General features: G+C 39.0%; 1 protein-coding gene across 2 annotated transcripts in view; it reads left to right on the top strand.

The window, feature by feature from the left end:
• The window catches only part of SEMA3D (semaphorin 3D), a 143,758-nt gene that overhangs the window by 31,083 nt on the left and 89,658 nt on the right, over positions 1-23,017 (top strand). For both annotated transcript variants that reach the window (XM_075081520.1, XM_075081521.1), the window contains one exon: positions 15,067-15,257. In XM_075081520.1, coding sequence (XP_074937621.1) covers positions 15,067-15,257 — 191 coding nt within the window. The remainder of the gene's footprint in view (positions 1-15,066; positions 15,258-23,017) is intronic.

Here is a 23,017-nt window from a genome sequence, read left to right as displayed (position 1 = left end):
CTTGAAACATGAAGATTAATAGAGCTTATAACTGTATTTCCACATAGTCAGTTTATCACGTAAATCTTAATATATATATCTTAAATTATTTATCCTAACAATTTTGAGAACAGAAGATTTTAAAGTTATATTATCAACTTGTGCAAAAGTAAAACCCTTTTTCCCCATGCTTTTATTTCATTTATAATGAAAGTAAAAATTCTGGATGTTGGAGAACCTGGCCATTTCAGTACGGTAACGCTGAATTCTGTTGCAAGGTGAGAGGCAGAGGGCTTTCTCAGGGAGAGAGGCGACAGAGCCACCCAACTGCTGGGTACTGGGATGCTTTTTTCATCCTACTGCCTGAAGGTATTGACCAAGAATGATGAGTGGGAACCCTTCTGCCACTGCTGTTGAGACACTGTGAAACTTGGAGAGTTTCTCTTCCGCTGATCTAAGCTGTGATTTTGCCCCACCCATGTATTTGCCAACCTTGGCAAAAACTTCTTTGGTTGAATGTTCAAGGCTGGTATTGGATTCTGACCAAAGATTTAGTTGTGAAAAGTTGTACCTCATCTTGTGCAGTGACCATAGCAAGATATATTTCTTCGGCAGCAAACACTCATTGGAGCTGACCACTTTTATCACCTTCTTAATTTTCTCTGACCAATTTTCTCTTAATTTCCCAGGCACTCTGTGAGTCTATCATACAAAGTAAAATAATAAGGTAGCACGTGTAATGTCTCTCATGTCAAAACAGTTGGATGATCATCACAACTCAATCAGAATCTTCTTACTTTATTGCCCAGTGGGATCTACTTTCTGGCTGATATTATGAAGGTGATAGTGTATGAGGGGAAATTAATGTTGTCACATTGCATTGTTGGTATTGGAAGTGGTTCTTCACACATTGAGTAGCAGACATACAAAATTGTTTGCCAGATGGTGTTGCAGATGCAAGAAGGGCTCAAAGGGAGGCTGGAGAAGTACTTGAAAGTGATATCTACTTGGGGGTTACAAAATAGACAGGCCACAATAGGCTTAGGAAATCTCCTGAGCTGAAAATAGAAGGAGAGAAGGGGGAGCACTAAGGGTGGGGAAATATCATATATAAATGTTCTATTTTTATTCTGCCTTACGCTTACTCTTGAAAACAGACTATTAGCCTGGATGAGCCTTCAGTCTTGCCATTACAAACATTTTTATATTCTTATAAATTCTTATAACTAAGGAGTTTTTTTTTGTGAAAGGGTTTTTCTGGAACAGGAAATGAATGTTGAAGGTGGAGAAAACCCAGAACTGCTTAAATGTAGAAAATCAGTAAGGTGTTTTGTGATACATATTGCTAAGAAAAGCAAATTGAGAGGCAACTTCAATGCTGAAAGAAGCTCAAAACGATTACTTTCTAAGTTACTGACTGCAAAGGTTTGCATTCTTGCTTTTTTAGCTTTTCCATTTCATCTTATATTATTGCGAGGAATAGATTTGTATTGTTTTCTTGGTGATTTCTCCTGGTAATTCTCCAGGTACATACAGAAGGCATTTGCTAATCTAGCTGGACATCTCCTATGGCCTTTGTGCTGCTTCCTGAACCTGTAGCCAAACTTAAGTACTATAACTTGCACTACAGTACACATATACTATTGATAAACAAAGAAACAACCAGCTGTAGCAACTATGTCTCCTAAAGATGTTCCTCTTTTTCAGGAAGGAGATAATTCTGTGGAACAATTAAAAGGGGCATGGACAATTCATAGTTCATGAGTCAATTCAGTGACTCATAATAATAAAATTTATTGTGCACATAAGGCATTTATTTTGATCTTGTTTTTTTCATTTGTCTCACCCTTTGTTAGGATTGGCCTTGCATGCTGGATTCATATCTTTTCATTGTTTTGTGTTTTTTAATGTTTATACAAGCACTTCTGAAAAACAAGAATATGGCTGAGGTGCCTCTAAAGGAATGGAGATGCCAAGGTTTGAGTGGTTTGAATTGACTCACTCTGCATGTCCTGACTGCCAAGAGCTGGGTTATAACTTGTAACTGTCACTGGAAACAGCCTACTTCCTTATCATCCATAAAATTTAAATTTGCCTCTGGCAGAATCGTTGTTGCAAAAAAAAGTTTAAAAAAGTTATGGTTATTGGTGTTATTGTTGTTCTTAATATGATGAGTAATAATGATGATGGTGAAAATTATAACTGTCCTTACTCCCAAAATTTGTCTACTTAATATTAAGAAGAACAAAATTTCTGCTGCAGTGTTTTTCTTTGCATATTTTAATACTTTGGCAGATGATATAAGCCATAGTCTTGTATCAGCTGTCTGAAGTAACTGCTTGCTGATCAGCAGAGTGATTACAACCCAGGAGCTTATAGATACTCTGGAACCCATCAAGAAAAAATGCTGTGAGAAGGTATTTTTCCAGAAAGTGAATCTGAAAGAAAAACATCTTTTTGCCTCCTCCCAGTTAATTAATGGTGTGAGACAGTAGCAGTTTAGCAATCATTTTCTTGGTACAAATCGTTAGTCATCTTTGTTCTTTTTAGTTGATGCTTTCAGTGGGCTTTTTTTTGTCATTAGTGGCACTTCTGTCACCATATTGTTATAGTCAATCACACATCTCCAAAATAATGAAACTCATGGTTTACGTGAGCGTGTCTACATATGTCTGTGTTTTTCCTGGGTTCTGGAGAAATGCAACTATTCTGTATGTCCTAGAAAGGGAGTTGTGAGACCTCACCCTGCATTGTACATTACGAAAAAAGAATTAGCAATGAGCTCTTTCTGTGCCTCAGGAGGAACACAAAGCAGCTGTAGTGAGACTAAGGGTCTAGACAGCTGATCTCATTGAGGATGGAGGATGGTCAGCACAACAGAGAAAATGTTCGATAGCTTGTCAATTCATGACCCTAAGGCCTAAGAGACTTCCATTCCCTCAGACAAATGCTGATCCCCATTAATATGAATGGTTGAACTTCATTTGACATCAGTCAGTCCTGGGTCTGAGTGCAAGTACATTATTCCCTGTGCCATTAATGCAAGTCACATACCCCAGCTGAGAAGACAAGGGAAGCGGAGTTTCCAGTAGTCATTGTTGTTTTGCTTTTGCAGTACCGTGTGAAGATACTCAATAGGTTTATTCCTCTGTAACCATGCTCCATGCTTGAGTATCTTCAAGATATTTGCTGCATCATCTTTACGCTTGTGTGTGTTTATTTAAAATTGATGTGCTGTGTCAGGTAATCCATTCAGCTGGGTAGAAATAAGCATATCATGTTTACGATAGTGTCATTGATAACTATTAATTAATATAACCTGATCCCACTCCTTATTAACTTCAAGTCCTCTGTTGTGGTTTAGCCCCAGCCTAGGATGGCTACTAAATACATTTTAGTATTCCATGTAAACATTTTATGTATACATTTTAATATTCCATTCCCAGCTGTGAAATTGGAATAGTAGGAATACATTTCCTTTGTAAAAACTCAGTAATATATGTTTTAGTTACTGCATATTTTAAATTGAATGTGTGAAAAGTATTATATAAGTTTTAAAAACTACATCTTGTTCGTGTTTTATTCCTCTCCAGGCCCAGGAATTTCAGTTTTGTGCTGCAGGTTAAAAAAATTTTAAAAATCAAGGATTAATTTGAGTAACAGGTTATCACCTATCTCCTCATTTTAGAGATGGTTACTGTTTAGTTTGCTAAAGGACCTATGGACCAAGGTTCCTCTTGAACAGCCAATATCTAGTTTTTCTGATTATTTACTCCAAGTAGTTCTGTATTTCTGGTTCCTTCTGAAGAAATTGCAGAACTTCATAGGATCTGTCCATGTAAGGCTTTCGAATAATGCATACTCATTTAGTTAGTTGTTATACTTGTAAGCTCCAGCTGCAGCCATCACTCTCTAAATCTGTCATTGAAGGATTTTGTTTTAAAATCTCTTTGGCCTTGTTTGCAGACGTCTCTGAATTCCTCCCTGTGTTGAGTCACAGCTGTGAAAAGAGAAGTCTACGTCTTTAACTCAAGGGGTCAGTGGTTTAAAAGCACTGGAGGCTGGTGGAGAATAGCTTAAGATAGATAGATAGTTAATCATGATGACCCAAAGGGATTTCATAAACTTACATAGGGTTCATCTGACATGAAAAGGCCTGGATATCTTCGGGCCCTGGTTTCTTTGGGGGGTGCCTGTTTTACCAGGGAGTGGGATCCTCTGTAGAACAAGCGCCTGTGGTGGATGTTTGCCACCTGCTCAGCTGTGGCTATGGAAACAACTTAATCTTCTCCACCACATCCTTTTTCTAGCTAAGCTGGTTTGGAGGCCAAATCCTTTTTCATCATTTTTCTCCCCACTGCCTTGAGTAGCATTTAATGTAGTAAATATGGTGGCTTCCACTTCTTGATCCACCTGGGAGATAATAGACTGGTAGGAAGGAGTTGCTAATCTGGACAGAAACGAGAGGTCAGGCTGGAACACGCAGCTGATATTTTGTCTTCTGGGTGAGAAGAACTCATTGGCTTGGTTTGGGTGTCAGCAGTCCATCCAGTGGTATTTCTCACACAGCTTCCTCTTCTAGCTCCAGTCGGGGAATCCTGTAAGAAATCCCCTTCTTGTGTCATCAGTGCTGACAAAACCATTATTTCAAATACAGTGTCAATAAGTTTGACACTCATTCTGTGTTAAGATCTCATGGAATGAGCAAACCAGGATTGTGTGGGTGAACATTATCTGGCAGCCTTGAGATATTGGGTTAAGTTATAAAGCTCATGCTGTGTCTCTACCTATTCTGTGTGTACTGCACTTGACTCATGCACACATTGCTGTTCCTGATACAGGATTTATTATCTGCTTGTGAGTCAGCTCTTGAATTACTGCAGATTTCGGACAGTTTTATAAAAGGAAAGAATTCCTGATTTCACTCAGATTTCAGTAGTAAAGGAGTTGAGTTGCGAGCAGATCAGGCAGGCATTGCCCTCATCAGAAGCATCCTTGGAAAGATAAGGGTGATCACTTGATGGCAGTCGGAACCTGAAGTTGATCAGTGGAAAGGTGTTGGATGTTCCTGAAGACTTCTATGTGTGACCCAGTTCAGTTGTTACTCTGTCCATTAGTTGTTAAAACAGCTAATAGAAAAAATTTAGGTTGGAAGGGACATGAGGAGGTTGTACAGTCTCATCTGCTGCTCAAAGGATGGATAACTTCAGCTTTGGGTCAAACTGCTCAGAGCTATATGCAGTCAAGTTTCAAATGTCTGCGAAGACAGAGAATCCACTTCTCTGAGCCTGTTCCAGTGCTGACCATCCTTGTAGGGAATGAAACCTCAGAACTACCTCAAAACCGAGACTGCCTCATCATTTTAGGGGACAAGTATCTACTGGGGAAAAGGAAATTAGAAGTGGTGTTTCACATCCTACCTTTTTTGTATTAATCCGGTTATGGCAACTCACCAGTAACTAGCTGGTTAACTGTCTAAAAAGATTTGCTATTTTTCAGTGAAATATTGATTCATCTGTGCGCTCTGTGTCCTCACTTTGTCCTCACGAGACAAAGGAAAGTTCTTGTGGTTTTAAACCAAAGTGGAAATAGTTCTGCGTTGAATGGAGGTGGTGATGCCTGAATTCTTATTTCTTTTTCCGTATGGCTGTTTCAGATTCCAGGAACTGTCATGCTAGCACCCTTCACAAAGCAGCTTAAAAATAGACCAGAAAAACAACTCTATTGCACCAAATATAAATTGATTTCTGCTGCAACACCAGCAGAAAGTTCTCTCAGAGTCTAATGGCAGAATGTGCTAACCCTTGAAAATGGTAAAACTGGTGATCAGCGAACACAGGACTGTTAAAACTTTGATAACCTGCCGTCTGAACTCACACTGGCCGCGTGTTACTCCTTACGCAGCTCTGTGAAGTTCCTGTCCATGGAAAATGAAATTGATTGCTTGTAATTTTCTAGAGTTTGCACAAGGGCTTAAATCAAGACTAAAACTCTGGAAGAAGTGGTATGTGAGTCACGGACCTCGCCGCAGGAATCACAGCCAGCAGTGCGTAGTCCCTGGGGAGAAGGGCGGCCGGGTGACTAAGGCACTGCCTGGACATCGAGGGGATGTGGGTACTGCTCCTAACAGCTGGTGTAACCTTACGCAAGCGGTGTCATCTCCTAGGGTAACATTTAAAAAATCAATTAACTCATAATGACAAGGCTAGAGGATAGAGGCATTAAAGCTTTTAAACCGCTGGGGTGCTGTGGTGATGAGTACCCGAGGGAAACCCATCAAGAGGAATAGGCCCACATTAAGTCAGTGAATTAGGGAAGCTTGCAAATGGGCTGTGTTATAGTGGGTCTGCATGTTACCGGTCACACATCCTCCAAATGTAAATGAAACCAAACTTTGAAAAAAACAAGGAAGAAAGCAAATGTGTTCAGCCTAACAATATAATAACTGGGTTAGTGTGCCAACGCAGATCGCTGCACTGCAGTGTACACGTGATGTGTATAACGTTCTACATATTGGCTGCACAAAATGTTGATCCAGAATTAGTTGGGCAGTGGATATAAAAAACCCTCCTCCAACAGAGTCCAAGTGTATAGTCATGAATTATTAAGTCAGAATTTGTTGGAAGTGTAAATTAAAATCCTTCCGGCATGTGTCTCCCTATACTGCAGCTTATACAGTAAAGCCTTACAGACTGCGCTGTACAGAGTTCACTGACAGTGCATCAAATAATGAGGCCATACGCCGATGAAAGGAATTCTACAAAAATACGCCATTGGATATACAGCGAACGTATTTGATCAAAGACCAGCTGCCATATGAAGTGCACATTTTTCAGCCATCACTAAACTGTATTATCTTGAATTCTTTTGAAAACTATAAGATCAGACTTTTACACAGCTGACAATGAACTAAGTAATACCGGCAGTTAATGAAATGTCCTATCAGGATTAGTATCATAGAAATAATTGAAAAAATGATTAATTATATTAAGATGCCAACTACAATGTGTAGTTACCTGTCCTTAATATTTGTAATGGTCTAATTTTCCCTGAAAGTCCCATAGGCAGCTTTTAGATACAGCCGTACCTGCACGCTTTTAAGCAGAATTCCAAACTAGTTGGCAATACATTCCCACTTACATCAGATAGACCTAGCTACAATTTTTAGCACAATAAATGAAATTAACATTATGTTAATAATATTCTGTGAAATGAAATTAACATTATAAATATATTTGCAAATCTAAATCTTCATTCCTTTATTTCTTTTGGTTTTGGGATGTGTTTGTTTATATTTTTTTCTGGCTTTATTTTTTTTTTTAGTAGGGTTTGCTGAGTTATGATTGTATGGATGGGCTGGGTAGCTGCGGGCAGAATCAAGGTATTTCTGCCTGCACACAGAGTTGGCTGGCTGGTGGTGCCTCTGATGCAGGTGTAGCTGAAGTGTGTAGTTTATTGTTGTATAGTATGCAATTAAGGGATCCATACAACAGTAGGAGCTGGCTTAGGTCTGGATTGCTTGGATCAAGGACAGAAGAGCCCTACCTATTTTCACCTATAGATATATCCCATGCAGGGAGCTCACTGGCTATATGCTTTTAGAGTATGTACTATTATTTACCTTGCTGCTGTATCGTGCCTAGGAGTAGGTCTGGACCCGATTCATGACAGATTTCACCAGAGTGCTACACTATCTCTTGATCAAGCTGAGCATACAAAATACATGGTAAGGCAAGTCTCTGTTCAAGTAACTAATCTGTAAAATACCCTATTGCCACTAATTACTGGTGACCCCAGAAATACCCGCCAGTCCAGACCTTTGGTAATAGAACTGTCACTGCTAGAGGACTCATGCTCCACCCCCTGCAGATGTTGGAAGGTCTCATATGAAAGGAGGTACAGAGAACAGTTTTTCCATAGCAAAACACTGGCAAGAATTCCTGGAGTTGAAAAAGAGATTATAATCCTTCCTTTGAGTTGGCCATTGTAGATATATGTTTCTTCCAGCAAAAGAATGGTAGTTGCAGGGTCAGTGGTTTAGCTGGTTTGGCAGTGCTGCCTGGGGTTAATTCAGGTTTTAGCAGGACTAATGCAATCTGTTAGTGTTTGAGTGTTCAGGCAGGTCTCCCCAAAATGAGCATTTCTTTTCTCTGATGGCCATCATGACATTTTTCTGGCTTTTCAGTATTTTCTCAACGGCAGGCCAAGGCTGTTCCACAGGCAAAGCTTCCTGCATGCATTCTCTCCCTGCCTACTTTATTCAGAGCTGAGCCAAGCCACCCCAAGTGCTGCAGGTGGTGACAGACGTTTTAGAGGAAACTTCTCTGGCCCCCTTCGAAAACGGTCAGACGTCACGGTACTCGGCAGGAAGCGGTTTTCATCTAGTCTACCTTTTCATTAACGTCTCTAGGAATTTTCTTCCTACTGCCTTTTTCTTTTCTTGGATACCAAAGTTACAAAACCCATCTTAGAATAATTTTTCATAGCTTGAGAAGTTTTTTTTGGTCTTCTGGGGAAACATGCTGTACTTAAAATAATGTAACAGTGAGGTTTGGCTTAAGGTTCCTTTTGATTCTTATGTGTTACTAAATCGTGCCATACACTGCTTTCTTCTTTGGCTTGTGTTCTTTCACTTTCCTTTTTGGTTTTTTTTTTTTTAATGATTAGACATGTAGGATGTTCCCATGTCATTCTAAATAAGGAGCCTATGGGAAGCTGTTATTACAGACATAATATCTGAAATCACATTTTCTTCCACTAAAAAAAAAAAAAAAAGAAAAAAGAAAATAATAAAAATCCATCTGAGATGCATATGCATCTAACTTTAGAGTGAAAAGCATTTAGATACTTATGTGTGGAAGATATCAGTTGCACATCTGACTGGTAGGACATTTTATTTATCTGCCTATCTCCTCTTTGCAATATCATTATCAGAAGACAATTTGTTTTCCATCCCAGCCTTTTTCTCGGACAATAGACATTGTGCTTGTGAAACAGGCTATAGAATGTAAAATTATAGATCTGATTTTCTTTTTTTTTTTTTTTTTTAAGGAGACACAGTATACAAAGAATTAGGGTTACAGAGTAGCATTTGTTTTATCATCAGTCTTGGATTTATGCATTGTATGTCCAAAAGATACAATGCGACAGATGAAACTTCAGAATCACTGTTTCTAGTGATACATAACATGTCTGTGTGCACGGCTGTCTATCTGTCACATTCTGAATGGATTTCTTCTACATCTATGTGAAATCTTTGGGTGTGATCCTGACCCCACTGACACTGACCTGAAAAATATCCCAATATCTTTTGAGGATGAAGTGCTTATTTCCTATGTGTGTAATTTTAAGTGCCTAATAGTAGATTTCACGGTCAGATAAGCTTTTCATAGAAGTGTGACACAGACGACTCTAGAAAAGTTACCCATTCTTACCAGTATTTATCTCCAAACAGACTACATGCCATTTATAAATGCTTCTATCTGTAGACTAGCCTCAGAAATACGCGGAAAACTACAAAAAATAAAATAAGTGAGTTCCTTCATTCTTCTCTCATGTTTTGTTTCCTTTGTCTCCATTTTTACTTTGGCTTGAGTTTATCCTTATCTTAATGGAAAAAAAAAATCCAGTGTAATTGTCAAACATATTTTCTACCCATTGGAGAGCTTTGTTTATTATCAGATGGTTCTCTGCAATAAAAACAGATTTTTTGCTGACTCTGTTCCCTCATTTCATCCTCCTTGTTTCTTGGTCCCTTCATTTTTCTTTGCTCTGCTTGGCTCTTCTCAAGTGAGAATCAGAGCAGGGATTTTTCTTGCCTTCTAGATTACCAGTGTTGAATGGATAGGGTCTAAATCCTGTGAGGAGCTCAGTGAAGGTAAAGCCTGTGAAGCTTTGAAAAGCTCATTATAAGCTGGGGTATACATTATATCAGTCTTTACTATTCATCTGGATATTTAACAATATCAAGGTCTGCTTTACAGATAAATCTTATCTACACCAGATATGCTAAAACCAATTAATAAAAAAAATCACCTACTGTAGGCTTATGTAATATTTTTGATTGTACCATTATCTTTTTATTCACTAATTTTTGCTAGTGTTGGGAAGTGATGTAATACTGATCTGGGGTTTTTGTAAAAAGAATTATTTTTCAGAATCCTGGAAGAGAACATTTGCTGCACTACAAATAGTACAAAAGCTACTTAATAAATGGGAGAATAGTGATGAATAATACTGTTTACCAGTTCTTGGATGGAGTTAGCTTTAAACTGAGATTGCACAATGAAGAGAAAAGCCTCCTCTGCCAAATAATATATCAACAGACTGTCTATCTAAGGGGTACAAGAACATAGTTTCATTGTGCTCTGGATGAAGGTCATCTTTGTTATTTAAAAAGTAAGTTAAGGATGTTAAGTAGGTCTGCAGATATAAATTTATTTTTAGTCTATTTTGTTTTATTTTATGAGCTATTAATCTGACTCATGTATGCTTGTAGTTTTCCCTCTTACTAACACAGAATATTTGATATCCAGATCATGATTATATTACAGTTTTGAACCACAAAGTGGACAACCATAGTAATTTTCCTCTTGGAATATGGGTGATAAACTATAGATGAGACAGCTACAAGTAAATGCATTGGAAACATATATCTGTATATTTGCAGTTAAAGTAATGTGTTTTAAATTTGTACGCATATATATAAAGCATGTGTACAATACAACTAAGGAGATAACAGACCTTTCAATACATTTGAATTGTAGGCAGGGGACCTTTTGGTTTTTTTGCTCCTAATTAATTTAAATTCCTTTAAAGCAGTTTGTTCGTCTTAACAGGCCAAACATGTTCTTTGGTTGATGTTTGCAAGGGGTGTCTTTTACTTTCTTCTCACTCCATGGAAAAATAAAATAAAAGCCCAAGATCTCAGACAGGGATAGCCGAGGAGGAGGAAGAAAAACTCAGGCATCAGAGATAATAGTTTACATATTGAGACTAATTGGCCTAGGTAACAGCCTATTTATAACTCCATAGTGACTATCAGACATTTTTCTTTATTCTATTCTATTCTATTCTATTCTATTCTATTCTATTCTATTCTATTCTATTCTATTCTATTCTATTCTATTCTAGCTTTTTAAAATGAACATAAGCCAACTCAAAAGTTGCTCTAGATTTTCAGTAGTTACTTGCAATTTGTAACATTGCTATTAGATTCGGTATAACTAAGCCATACCATTTGATTAATTGCCTTTTCTGTATTTGCTGCAGGCTGTTCTCATTGTCCTCTTTATTGGAGCACAAAATTCAGAATATTAAAATGGCCTTGGAAAACTAGTACTGGAGACAGGTTTTAAATTATCCTCCAATTCAGTAAAGTTTTTTGTCATGGAATTAAACTGACAGTTACATTAACTACTATTAAAAAAGTGTGTGTTTGCAGCTGGGTCACAGTCCTTTCAGCTCTGGACTTTATGACGCCAGAAGAAGTCGGAAACCTACATGGTATTTGTGAATAGAAGATTTTGTATTTAGATAGGTTTAGGCTGAACAATCTGAAAAAGCTCCCATAAGCACAGAGCTCCCTACTGTCTGTGTGTCTGAGAAGGCTGAAGAGCTCTGTTTATTGCAACAAAGGGCCTGGAATAAATTATGTTTAGTAAATTGGCTCCAGGTTTTCCTGTTTCAGACAGTAGCTTCAGAGCAATCTGTTTTATAGGCTCCACTAAATCTGACCAATTGCAGGGAGATGCCACCTAATTTCAGGGATGTGACATCACGTATGTGCCAGTTACTTCCAGCTGCCTCTCTGACAAGATGGCAGGACACCAGCAGATCAACATTTTGTCTTTTGGCAGTTTTAACCTACGGCCCCATACGAATTTATGAGCCCTACAGGGAGGTCCTAGCAGGATGGAGCCAGGCTCCTCGGCCCCTATTCACATTGCGCCTCCCACCTCCACGTGGGGCAAATAATAGCTCCTTTATTCCACTGGAAATACCCTTATTTCAGCAAGGTGTATGCATAGCTTCCTTCCCCAGTCAGGCTTGCAGGTGATAATTAACACAGTGCTGATATTTTCTAGCTGAAGCCAAGGTGGGAAAACAGCTTTAGCCTCAGCATTTTTCTTTTCAAACTCTTATTCCTCATTTATTTTGGGTCTGTTCATGATGAGGAAGTTTTGGAGCATGTTGGTGCTTAGCAGAAGTGTCCAAGAACTAAAGGAAACAATAATTTTTCTTCCTTTGACAAAACTCTTCTTTTGAGGGGAGGAAAGAATGAGGGAGTTAGATTTGCTTTTAGGTTTTATATTTTATTTCTGTTCATGGTTCTGACTGCTTCTGAGCAGCTTTACTGTGGCTCTTTTAAGCACAGGACACTGATTGACATTGCATATGTTACAGAGAGGAATGATATTTCCTGAAGATTAATGGCCAGTTAGTTGGTCTGAAGTTCATTAACCTGAGCTAGTCATTAGACTGCTGGAAGGACTCTGTGTAGAAGCTGGAATTTTATTAGGAGAGCATCATAAACTAAAAATATATATGACAATCTGGCCAGATTGCAATGAATCTAGGACAAGACAGGGTTGGCTCAAGCTCACAGAGCAGCTGCCTCCAGTGTAAACTAACCGCCTTGTGTCAGGAATTAAAGCAAATGGTTCTTCACAGATATTATTCAAATAAAAGGGGGAAGGGAAAAAAAAAGAAAAAAAGGAAATAAAAGAAGGAAGGTTTCCATTAGCAAAAGAACCCTACATGAAAAAATGGGGTTGTGAGGTATGGCCAAAAGGCCAAGTTTGGTGCTGGGCCTCAATCTGCAATTAAGCAAATGACAGTGCATTCAGGCAACTGGTTTTTTTTTTCTATAAGTGACAGATATAGTCTTGACCCTTTACTGTACTTTGCCTCAAGAAAATGAGCCCCAAATCCTTTGGTGAGGTCCCTATTGACTGAGACTCAGACCCTCAAGCCATGACTTGTCAGCGTATTTACAGTGAGACTGCCTCCCTTTTAATTGCTTCTTTTCAAAGTGCATTTTCTCTCTATCATCCTGCTGGAGATGAACAGGGCTGATGTCTCTTGTCTTAATATAGACCTCACCCTTCTTCCTCCCCTTCTTTTCCCCTTCTTCCCCCCAAAATGGATTACTTTAGGGTGATATAACCTTGTGATAGTCTAGTTAACAGCAGTCCTTTGTAGTCCAACCACAAATAGATACACCGGCATGGAAGAAGTAAGGGACTTCTCTCAAGATCCTATAATAAAGGGAAGGGAAAGATGAACTAGAGGCATTTCATGTTTGTTTTGTTTTCTTTCCATGTCACCTCACGAATATTTAATGGAACTTGGTCAAAAGTAGTGCATTCAGACACTGAATGTGAGTGTTGAGGGAGGGATTGAGAAGGAAGTTCAATGTACTGCCATAGGAAGGATGCTTCAGGCGTTTTACAAATCGTTCCCCTCTCTCCCTTCTCCGTCACGCCTTTCCTGCACAATCCCGTGTCCTTTGCTGTTGACAGAAGGTCTGGAGGCTCAGAAAGCCCCAGCTTCATTTGACAGAGGTTTTCTCTTGCAGAGAGAACTGAAGGTGTCCTCTTTCCAGTCCCTTCATGCCAGGAAGGATGTACCGCCTGCATCATGAGGTGCTAAATTGATTCTGGATGCTTCTGCAGCTTGCAGAGCTGCTCTGGCACCAGTGCTGCTGTGAGCCTGAGTGCCACAGCAGCGGAGTGGCTCCAGGGCCACGAGCTGTGCTGCATCTCTCATGGGCTCACAAGGAGCTTTCCTTTGACCTCTGTGCAAGCGCTGGCTGATGTGGGCACTAGGATTACTCTTTTAATAAGGTGGTTTCAGTGCCTTTCAGAAAAGAATTTTCATGGCAAGTCATGAGCCATTAATCTCATTACTAACCATAACATTTCCTTACTCCTTGATTTACAGCATTACTCAAACACTGACATTTGTCATTTCACTAACTATCTCCCTTGACCTCTGGTATCATGCACTTGCAGGGGAAAGGATTTGGTCTCACAGATATTTTCATGCCCTGACCTCTGTGATTTATTTACCATCAAATTCTGCCTTCAGAGCGCAGGATGCCATTTCAAATAATTTCATATGGAAAAGTGGAGCTATTGGGCAAAAGGGACCCCTTATAAGCGGGTACAAACAGGATACCAGGAGAACTGTTGCTGTTTTCTGTTCAGCTACTGGGGTGGCAGTGTGATCCTGAGGAAGTAGGTTCACTGTGGTTTTATGATTTGTTTTATTTATTATGTTTTTTTAATAGCAAGAATGAGGACAGTGATAATTACTTTCTTTTGTAAAAAATTTTATGATTTATGGAATATATTATGAAGTGAAAAGTGTTGCAAAGCTGGCTTAGTTGCACACTGCACTAACAAAGTCCCATATCAGCCTATTGACCTCAGCATGAACCACTCATTAAAGTTTATAGGACATTTTGGTGGGTGAATTGAGGTAGTTATTCTGCTGGAAATATCATACTGAAAGCGCATTTAAAACCATCAGCCGCATTGACTTTTTCATCTATTAAAACTAAAAACAACTGCTTGCTCTATCCAATTTTCTTTGTTTATTTATGAAAGTTTGAGATGGGTATGTACTCACTGGTAACTCAGCTTGTCCGCCCATGGTATCTGAGATATTACAGTTTATTCTAGTCATAGCGTAAACATACAATAGCTGTTGTACTGAGATAAAGAGAGAGTTATAAAACATTAAGATATCCAATGGAGTGGGATGTACTAAGAAGTTACATGGTCACTTTTGAATGACAAATGTTCTTTTTATGGATACTGCGTTAATTTAATTTGTGCTTAAGCTTTAGCTATACTAGACATTGGCGTTTGAAAAATTTACATATTTTTCCAGCCACAAAGTGTGTAAGTTTAGTATTAAAGAAACAGATTTACAACATTTTTATTTATACTAGAGAAAAAAATGCTTTTGTAGAAAACGTGTTAAATAAGCAACTCTTTAAAGATAGGTCTGGCTTGCTTTCAGACTTATTATTTATATAATAATGCAAAAAATCTACAGATGTTTTCTTTTTGCCTCCAGATTAAATTTGGATTGCTTGAAAAGCGGGGAGATACTTCACCATAGTGCAGAAGAAGATACTGAAGAAGAGAGCAGAATGAGAGCTTCCCAAGGACCACATGCCTGCAGCCTGTTATCTTTAGTGATGCTCTTCCTTCCAGTCACTGGAACATCAAAACAAAATATCCCAAGACTTAAGCTTTCCTATAAAGGTAAACCTTTCAGCAGTTTTTCTGGTTTTGCCACTTTTATTTTGATGTGATGTTCATTTCTATTATTAACCAGGAAAACAAAACACAGTTGTCCCTACAGTTCCCAGAAACAGTCAACAGAAACCTTAAAGATGGATTAATTCTGCCTAGGGACAGTATTAAATTATCTTCTTTGGGTGGATGGGTACAAGTTTCTGAAATATAACTGTTTGGGTTTTTTTATTATTATTTCAGTTTGTTCCTAGAGGATATTGCTATACCATACAAAAATTAAGGGGGAGTCATTGCCTAAACATAGGCTTCTAGTGCTACTTGAAATGCCATGAGGGCCATTGGAGACATTCCCATGTGGCTGTTGGGGTGGCGTGGGCCATAGGGGACACTCACACCTTCCCAGAGCATCAGGGAAAGTCGAGAGAGCTGCCCCAAGTTTTTCAAATGGCACTGACATTTTATTTTTGTAATTTTTTTTCCTCTGTCACTAATGTGGTATGTGAAACTCTTGAAATGTTGTCTTCTTTCTTCTCACCTCTTTGGATCACAAAAGCAAAGCATGTTTTTCTGAGGACTTTCTTTACTTCATGTGTGCTTCTTGTTGAGAATGTTACAGGTTGAGCATTTTAAACACAGATGCATTTTATATTCTTTATCGGACAAGTTCTTAAAGAAGGTAGATTTCTTGTTGCTTTGAATGTACGGTACACTTCCACAGGTTTACAAGGCACAGAGATATTGTCTTCTTTAGCTAAAGCAAATGCTCTCGAGTCAGTTATTTTTCAGTTATGTCAGCTTGCTGCCCTTAAGGGGGCTAATTCTGCTCTCAGTTTTTCAAACTTAGGTCTTCCTATGCATTACAGAATTGCACTGAGGATGGTGTGATGGGACAGGAGGCTGTAAAGCCTTCGTCAGTGGTTATGATATGTTTATCATGAGTTTAACACACAGAGGAATTTATTGAGTAAGCACAATGACATACTATTTATTTACAAACTTTTCTTTTGCTAGATTTGTATGCCACTGTGTATGGTATTCCCCTGTGTATATATGTGTTTGAATGTGTTTGTGTAAGAGAGACAGAGGAAGAGAGATCAAGGGATCTTGACAACATTTTTATAAATTCAGGAAACGGTTGCACTCAGTTAAGCCAATGAATACAGAAACTAAAAGACCTGACATGAGTTATGAAAGTTAGCAATAAAACCCCCCTAACATATAGCCAGAATTTTCACAACTAGGCCTTTTGAGATAATTCCCAGTAGCAACATATACCATAAGGTGATGGCATTTATTGTGGATTTGACACTCATGATTAGTGAATTCCTCTCAACTTCAAAAGCAGATAGCCTTTGGCAAAATCCTGATGGATGCATTTGGCAGGTAAGGAGGGGGAGAGAGAAAAATTATTGAGGTCAACACAGGAAAAAAAAATCACTGAAATCTTAGTTTAAAATAGTGGCAGAGACCTACTGGGAGTGGTTGGGAAAATGCCTGAACTCATTTAAAAAGACAATGAGTGGATGATTGATATTTAGGCCCTGACCCAAACTTTTATTACCAACTTTATAAACCTTTCAGTTTGGCTTGAGGGATACAGTTTCCTATCCAAACTTACCCACCTATGTCCCTGCAGGGGAAAAATAAAAGCAACAACAGATACAAAATGGCACATAAATCTTAATTTAGAGAGCTGTGATGGAATTGAAAAGCCAAAGGAAAGAGAATTATCAGACTTCATTGTGCCTCCTCCTGTGTATTTTTTTTTTTTCACACAGAACAAGAGAATAGTTACTGATTTGTTTTCTTACTTTTGCATTGTAAATGGTGAAGGTAGTGCTTGTCATGATTAAATCATGATTTTGTTGTTGAAACATCATGGCAGATGTGCTGACTATTTAATATATTTTTCAGAATTAAACTTGCCTTCCTCCCTGCCCCTCTACTCCCCCCACGTATTCCAGCCAAACGCTAAGGTTTCTGAGAATAAGATGTAGGAGAAATGAACTGTCTTGCCCGTTCTCATAAAATTGTTACAGTCGGGTCATTGACGAGTCCTGGTATCTCCATTCTTTGGAACTGACACTTGAAATATCATGAGGAGGATAATACACGGCCCTTTTCTTTCTTTATGGAAAACTGACCAAAGTTGGCCACATCAGGCAGCTCTGAAAACCTGGTCACCCGTGTTCATTTGGTTGCTAAAGTTGTTGTCTTTCAAGGGAAGGTTTCATCCCCTTCCAAGTGCGAAGTGTTTATGGGATGGCATAGCTCCATCTTTCCAGAGCGACTGAGCATTTGCTTGGGCAGGAGAGCTGGAAGCGAGCAGGACTTTCCCCTGCAGTTACTTCACCTCACAGCTGCAGCCCAGCATACCTCAGCTGAGGGCTCGGAAACTGCTTCTTCCCATGCCCTGACAGTACGGAGAGGAAAGGGAACACCAAGTGATGAATGCTGAGGGTGAAGAAGTGTAGGGGACAAGAAAAGAGAAAGAAGAGGGAATGGTATTAAAGGAACACAGAGAAGGAGAAAATTGAGAAAGAAAGAAGTCAGTGGTGGATAGAGGAAGGGGGAGAAGGACCAGGGTGGGGTAGCAAAAAGTGTCTATAACTGCAAGAGTCTTCAATAAACCATAGTGCATCACAAGTCCTCTGCATTCAGACAGCAGTTAAAATTTACAGCTATCTGCATGGCAGTTATGTGTGTGTGTATATCTGTGTGTGTGTATATATATATATATATAAACTATCTGTGAGATAGCTTAAGGGGCAGAAACCTGTGCTGGAAATGTTAAGATACAGATATTTCCATGAATGATGTGGGTACAATGAAAGCCACAGAAATGATCCAGGGACTGATCCACCTTTTCTGTGAAGAAAGGCTGAGAGAGTTGGGGTTGTTCAGCCTGGAGGAGAGAAGGCTGCAGGGAGACCTTATTGAGGCCTTTCAGTACTTAAAGGGGGGCTATAGAAAAGATGGGGGCAACCTCTTTAGCAAGGTCTGTTGTGACAGGACAAGGATTAATGGTTTTAAGCTAAAGGAGGGTAGATTCAGACTGGGTATAAGGAAAAAATATTTTACTATGAGGGTGGTGAAAGACTGGCCCAGGTTGCCCACAGAGGTGGTTGGTGCTCCATCCATGGAAACATTCAAGGTCAGGCTGGACGGGGCTCTGAGCAACCTGATCTAGCTGAAGATGTCCCTGCTCACTGCAGGGGGGTTGGGCTGGATGGGCTCTAATGGGTCCCTTCCCACCCAACCCATTCTATGATTCTATGATTTTATGATTCTATCAACATCATGTCATATGATGGATTTCCTTTATTGTTTGCCCCAGTTCTAAAAATGTGTTCTAAAAACCACACATATATAAAGCCAAAAATGCACACAAGTCAATTAAAATGTCTTGTAATACAAAAACAAATTCATGTATGCTCCACTTGTGTTAATGTAATACAGTATGATCTTTAACTACAGTCAGTCTCAGAGCAACAGTGTGTATTTATCATCCGTTTTCATGTAGCTGGAAATGCCCTGTGACCATCATCCAAACTGCAGAAATCCTCAAGCAGAGAAGTGACATTCAGCTTCCCTAAGCAGCACATCCTCGTTGTCTGCTACCTCATTTAACATCCTCATTCCAACCTCTACAGCAAATGCAGAAGGTTTTCGTATATGTCTCATTCAACAAAGTCATTTACGAGACAGCATTAGTTCTGTTACTGAAAAACAGAAGGGCCTGTGTCGCAGTTCATACATATGAACATTTTTAATTCATACAGTGTAGAAAGTTTTATTTCTGCCTATCTTTTGGGTAGTAGGCTTTGCCAATTTATTGACAGGTACTTTTATACAGATTTTTTGTATGTGTAGGTTTTACTTTATAGGAAAAGGCAAAGAATAACCAGGACAGAAGGTTGATTGCCTTCTAGGAAAAAAGAAAAAAAATTCAACCTTTTTCAATTTGTGACCATCCTAAAATTTTCCTGTAGAAATGCAAACTCCTAATTGCAAATTTAAGCCTATTGATTTGCTTTACTTTGTTGCTTTTCATGGACATCTTAGAAGTAGTCTGTGTACTCAGAGAACACATTTATATTGTCACAGAATCACAGAATGGCAGGGTTGGAAGGGACCTCTGGAGATCATCTCGCCCAACCCCCCTGCTTGAGCAGGGACACCCAGAGCAGGGGGCACAGGAACGCGTCCAGGCGGGGTGTGAATTTCTCCAGGGAATGGACTCCACAGCCTCTCTGGGCAGCCTGTTCCAGTTATGAAAGTGTACACCCTGGGGATATGCCCCAGCCCAGATTTGGACATTATCACCAGTGACATATCCACATTGACATATACAAACATACATAATTCATATGCGGGAATGTGGCCATGCCCCAAAAGCAAGCCATGCCTGCTGTGACCGGTGCTGATTTGGTCAGAGGACCAGGAGCCTGCACTGTGATACAGCACATAGGAAAAAGTAAGACTGAAGGCAAACTGCGGCTTTTAAAAAAGGATTTACTTAACACTGTTAAAAACAACTATGGCAGTAATTTAAATCTAGTAAACAACAACATTATTCTTGGCTGAATTTTTATTCTTCACGTTGAATGAATTAAGATGCAGTCTCAGTCCCACTGAAGTCATGGCAAGAGTTGCCACTGAAGTAAATTGAAGCAGGATCAAATTTCCATTTCTCACTTTTTTCATCTTAAATAAGTAAACTAAAGACATGTAGTTTTGCCTCCTCTGTTGAAGGGCAACAATGCTAAATCATCAGCGCCACGGGGAAATTAGCCATTTTTAAGGATTGTTTAGCTTCATGCAGTGTTTTGCATACATGATTTTCTTTCCCCTAAGAGTGATGCATTCCTACAACATGGTGAAAAAGCAAACAGAGGATATCATTTTAGTGCCAGGAATTTTGAAAATTTGACTGGATTAGTACATTTCCTTGAAAGTTCTAAAAATGATCCTTTGAACACGCTCCTTTACAATGTCAAGGATCCTGTTTTCTAATTTGCTTTAAACCTGTTCCACTTTATAACTGATGAGATGCTTAACTGTTGCATCAGAGGAGTTAGGTTGTTCTGTTTCGGTAAAGCTGGCTTATTTCCATGTCATGCATCATTTAATTATGCATATAAAATATAGTTACAATTCTACAGCTCCATGAGCATCATTTAAACTGTCTGTGACGTTGTGGTAATCCCAGTATCATGAAGGGAGTGTTGCACAACTATGAATGCATTTCAGCAGCTGTGCTTGCTCTAGAGGTAGAGGAAGAAAAATCGGTAAAAACATGCTTTTGTTGTAATAGCAGCAGCTGTAACTCTGAATGCCCATGAAGATCAAGGAAAATGTGCTGAGTGAGAAAGTGCTGCTTTTCTTGAATCCCTTGATTGTTGTTTAATTTGTTTTTGATGATTTGTGATTTCTCAGAAAAAGCTATCTCAGATTCCTTTGTAGAGTAACATAAAATGTTTCTGTGAGAGTTAAGATCCTAGTTGCAGATGATTGCCTAGTTATGAAATAGATTTTGCCTGGTTTGTTTCAAAAACGCTTTCTGGACACAGTGAACATTGAGACTTAAAATGTACGCTGGACTGAACATGGATGGGCATTGCTGTCCAAGTGAGGAAAGACTCATATATGCTGTGGACTAAGTATAAGCTTGAAGGGGTATATTACATTTCAGTACTGGAAAACAGCAAGTTTCTTAGAGACATTTTTTCCTTTTTTAAACTAGTGAACTTGGAGGTCAGATCCAACTATATGTTGCATTTTCTGTCATATAATTATCATATATATAATGTCCTGGAGAGCAGCCCCCAGTCAGTGACATCAACAGTTTACATAGCAGTTGAACTAAGAATAACCTTAGAGAACTGACCCGTATCAACCTCTTAACAGTGTAAACAGCCTGTAGCTCACAACAGTTTTCTTTTTTTTTTTTTGTGATCACAAAAGGGCCTCAATTGGATAAAAAAAGAATTGTGTTCACAAAATACCAAACTATTCTTCTGATTGTTCACTTGATTAAATCTCAGAAGATGAGGGGAAAAAAACAAAAGAGTCAGACTTTGGGAAGAACGATTGGTCCCTTGTAAAAAAGAGGATGAGACAACACCAAAAACTGCTTCCCTAGAAGAAGAATGTGGGGGAGAGACATGATCAGCAGCAGCAGCTTCGAAGAGGGTACTTTCAAAAATATTTGTCTAATTACACTTTTACTAAAGACATTTGTAAAGTAAACTCAATTCAGAGTAGTTTCACAGATCCCAACCTTGTTCTCTTTCTATGCACTAATTTGAGGGCATGATCCTCTTGACGTCAGTGTGTGTCTAGCAGTGGACATCTGTGGTTGCAGCACAGGTCCTCAAGTCACATCCTATTTCCCTTTCCTCCCTCCCCATTTCTGCTGTTCCATTTATAGACAAGTTCCTCAAAGAAGGGCCAAGGGGTGCAGGGGTGGTCTGTTCTGTAGTCAAAGTCCTTCAGAGATAAATACACAAAGAGATAGCAGAAAGACGAACAGACAAAATTTCCTTTATCATGCCAGAGCACTATCAGAGAAGCCAGAGGCATTGGCTAGCTGTGGTTAACAGAGGCATTTAGACGAGGGTGGGAGTGACAAAGGTACCTTTTTTTTTTCCACTAATTTGCGAAAACATTCATTCTCCTCTGCGATCCAAATCCGGGCGGCCCCAGAGAAGTATGCTGTGTTGTACCACAAAGTTTGATGGCTAAAAGGTTACTGAAGACACGAAAATTTTATGCTTATCTTACCTGGAAGCTTTGGGATGACTTTACATCTCCCTCTGCATTATCCATGCACCCTGGATTTCTTTGAAAAATATTTCTTACTAAATATGTAACACAACAGCAATCTATATGACACCCACTGCTGCCCCAAAACTGATAAATAAATGTAAATATTAATAATTTAAAAAATCAATCCCTCCTCCAATATTAAGTAACAGCTTATGCCTATACGCCAATGATTGACAGCAGGGAATATGATGGTGCACATGGTTACCTTGTGCAGACACACAATCTCTGATATCCTTTACTCTGCAATTTTTAGTACAGTCCTATCATAATGTTGCCTAAGTCTACAAGGCAGATATTGGGTCCACCTGCACATCTGCACGTGGGACTGAATCCGGCAGAGGTTGCTAGGCATAACTCCAACACAAACAACTAACTTATAAGGGAATTAATGCAGATATTCAATGACCTCTAGTTTTAATGGCTTCGTAAGAACTTAACTTCTGTCTGTATCAGAAAGTATAACTGATAATTATATTTCACTTTGCCATAGGAGAACATTATGCTAGTCCAGGCTATTATAATGTGAGTTGGTTTTATTTTCATTGCTGGAAGAGGTCCTTTGCTATTGCTGGTGCAAAACTATTTTGAAAACCTTCCTTCACGTTAGCCAGTTGGGTTATCTTGCTACTTTTGCTTGCTTTTTAATAAAACAAAATATATCTGCAAAACTGGAAAAAGAATATAAGGAAAAAAAATCTTTGAAGTTTCCCAAAACCAGTAATTCTCTACATTTTAACCATGTTTTCTTAGAGAATGTCCATCCTGTGCAACCACCCCAGATAATGATTAAGTAATTGCTTCTCTGTACTGCACTTCTGTAGCGATTTAGAGCAGGGCTGTTAATTTTGTCTTGTGAGCTTAACCAGCGGTCATGATGGCAGAAAAAGCTAAAATATTAATGCCCCTACTGCTGGTATAAAAGTTCCCATTTCTCA

The sequence above is a fragment of the Phalacrocorax aristotelis genome, chromosome 1 (genome assembly GCF_949628215.1).
Source record: "Phalacrocorax aristotelis chromosome 1, bGulAri2.1, whole genome shotgun sequence".
Taxonomy (NCBI): domain Eukaryota; kingdom Metazoa; phylum Chordata; class Aves; order Suliformes; family Phalacrocoracidae; genus Phalacrocorax; species Phalacrocorax aristotelis.
The sequence above is the reverse complement of the archived record's forward strand: the minus strand, read 5'-3'. Positions and strand labels throughout refer to the sequence as shown.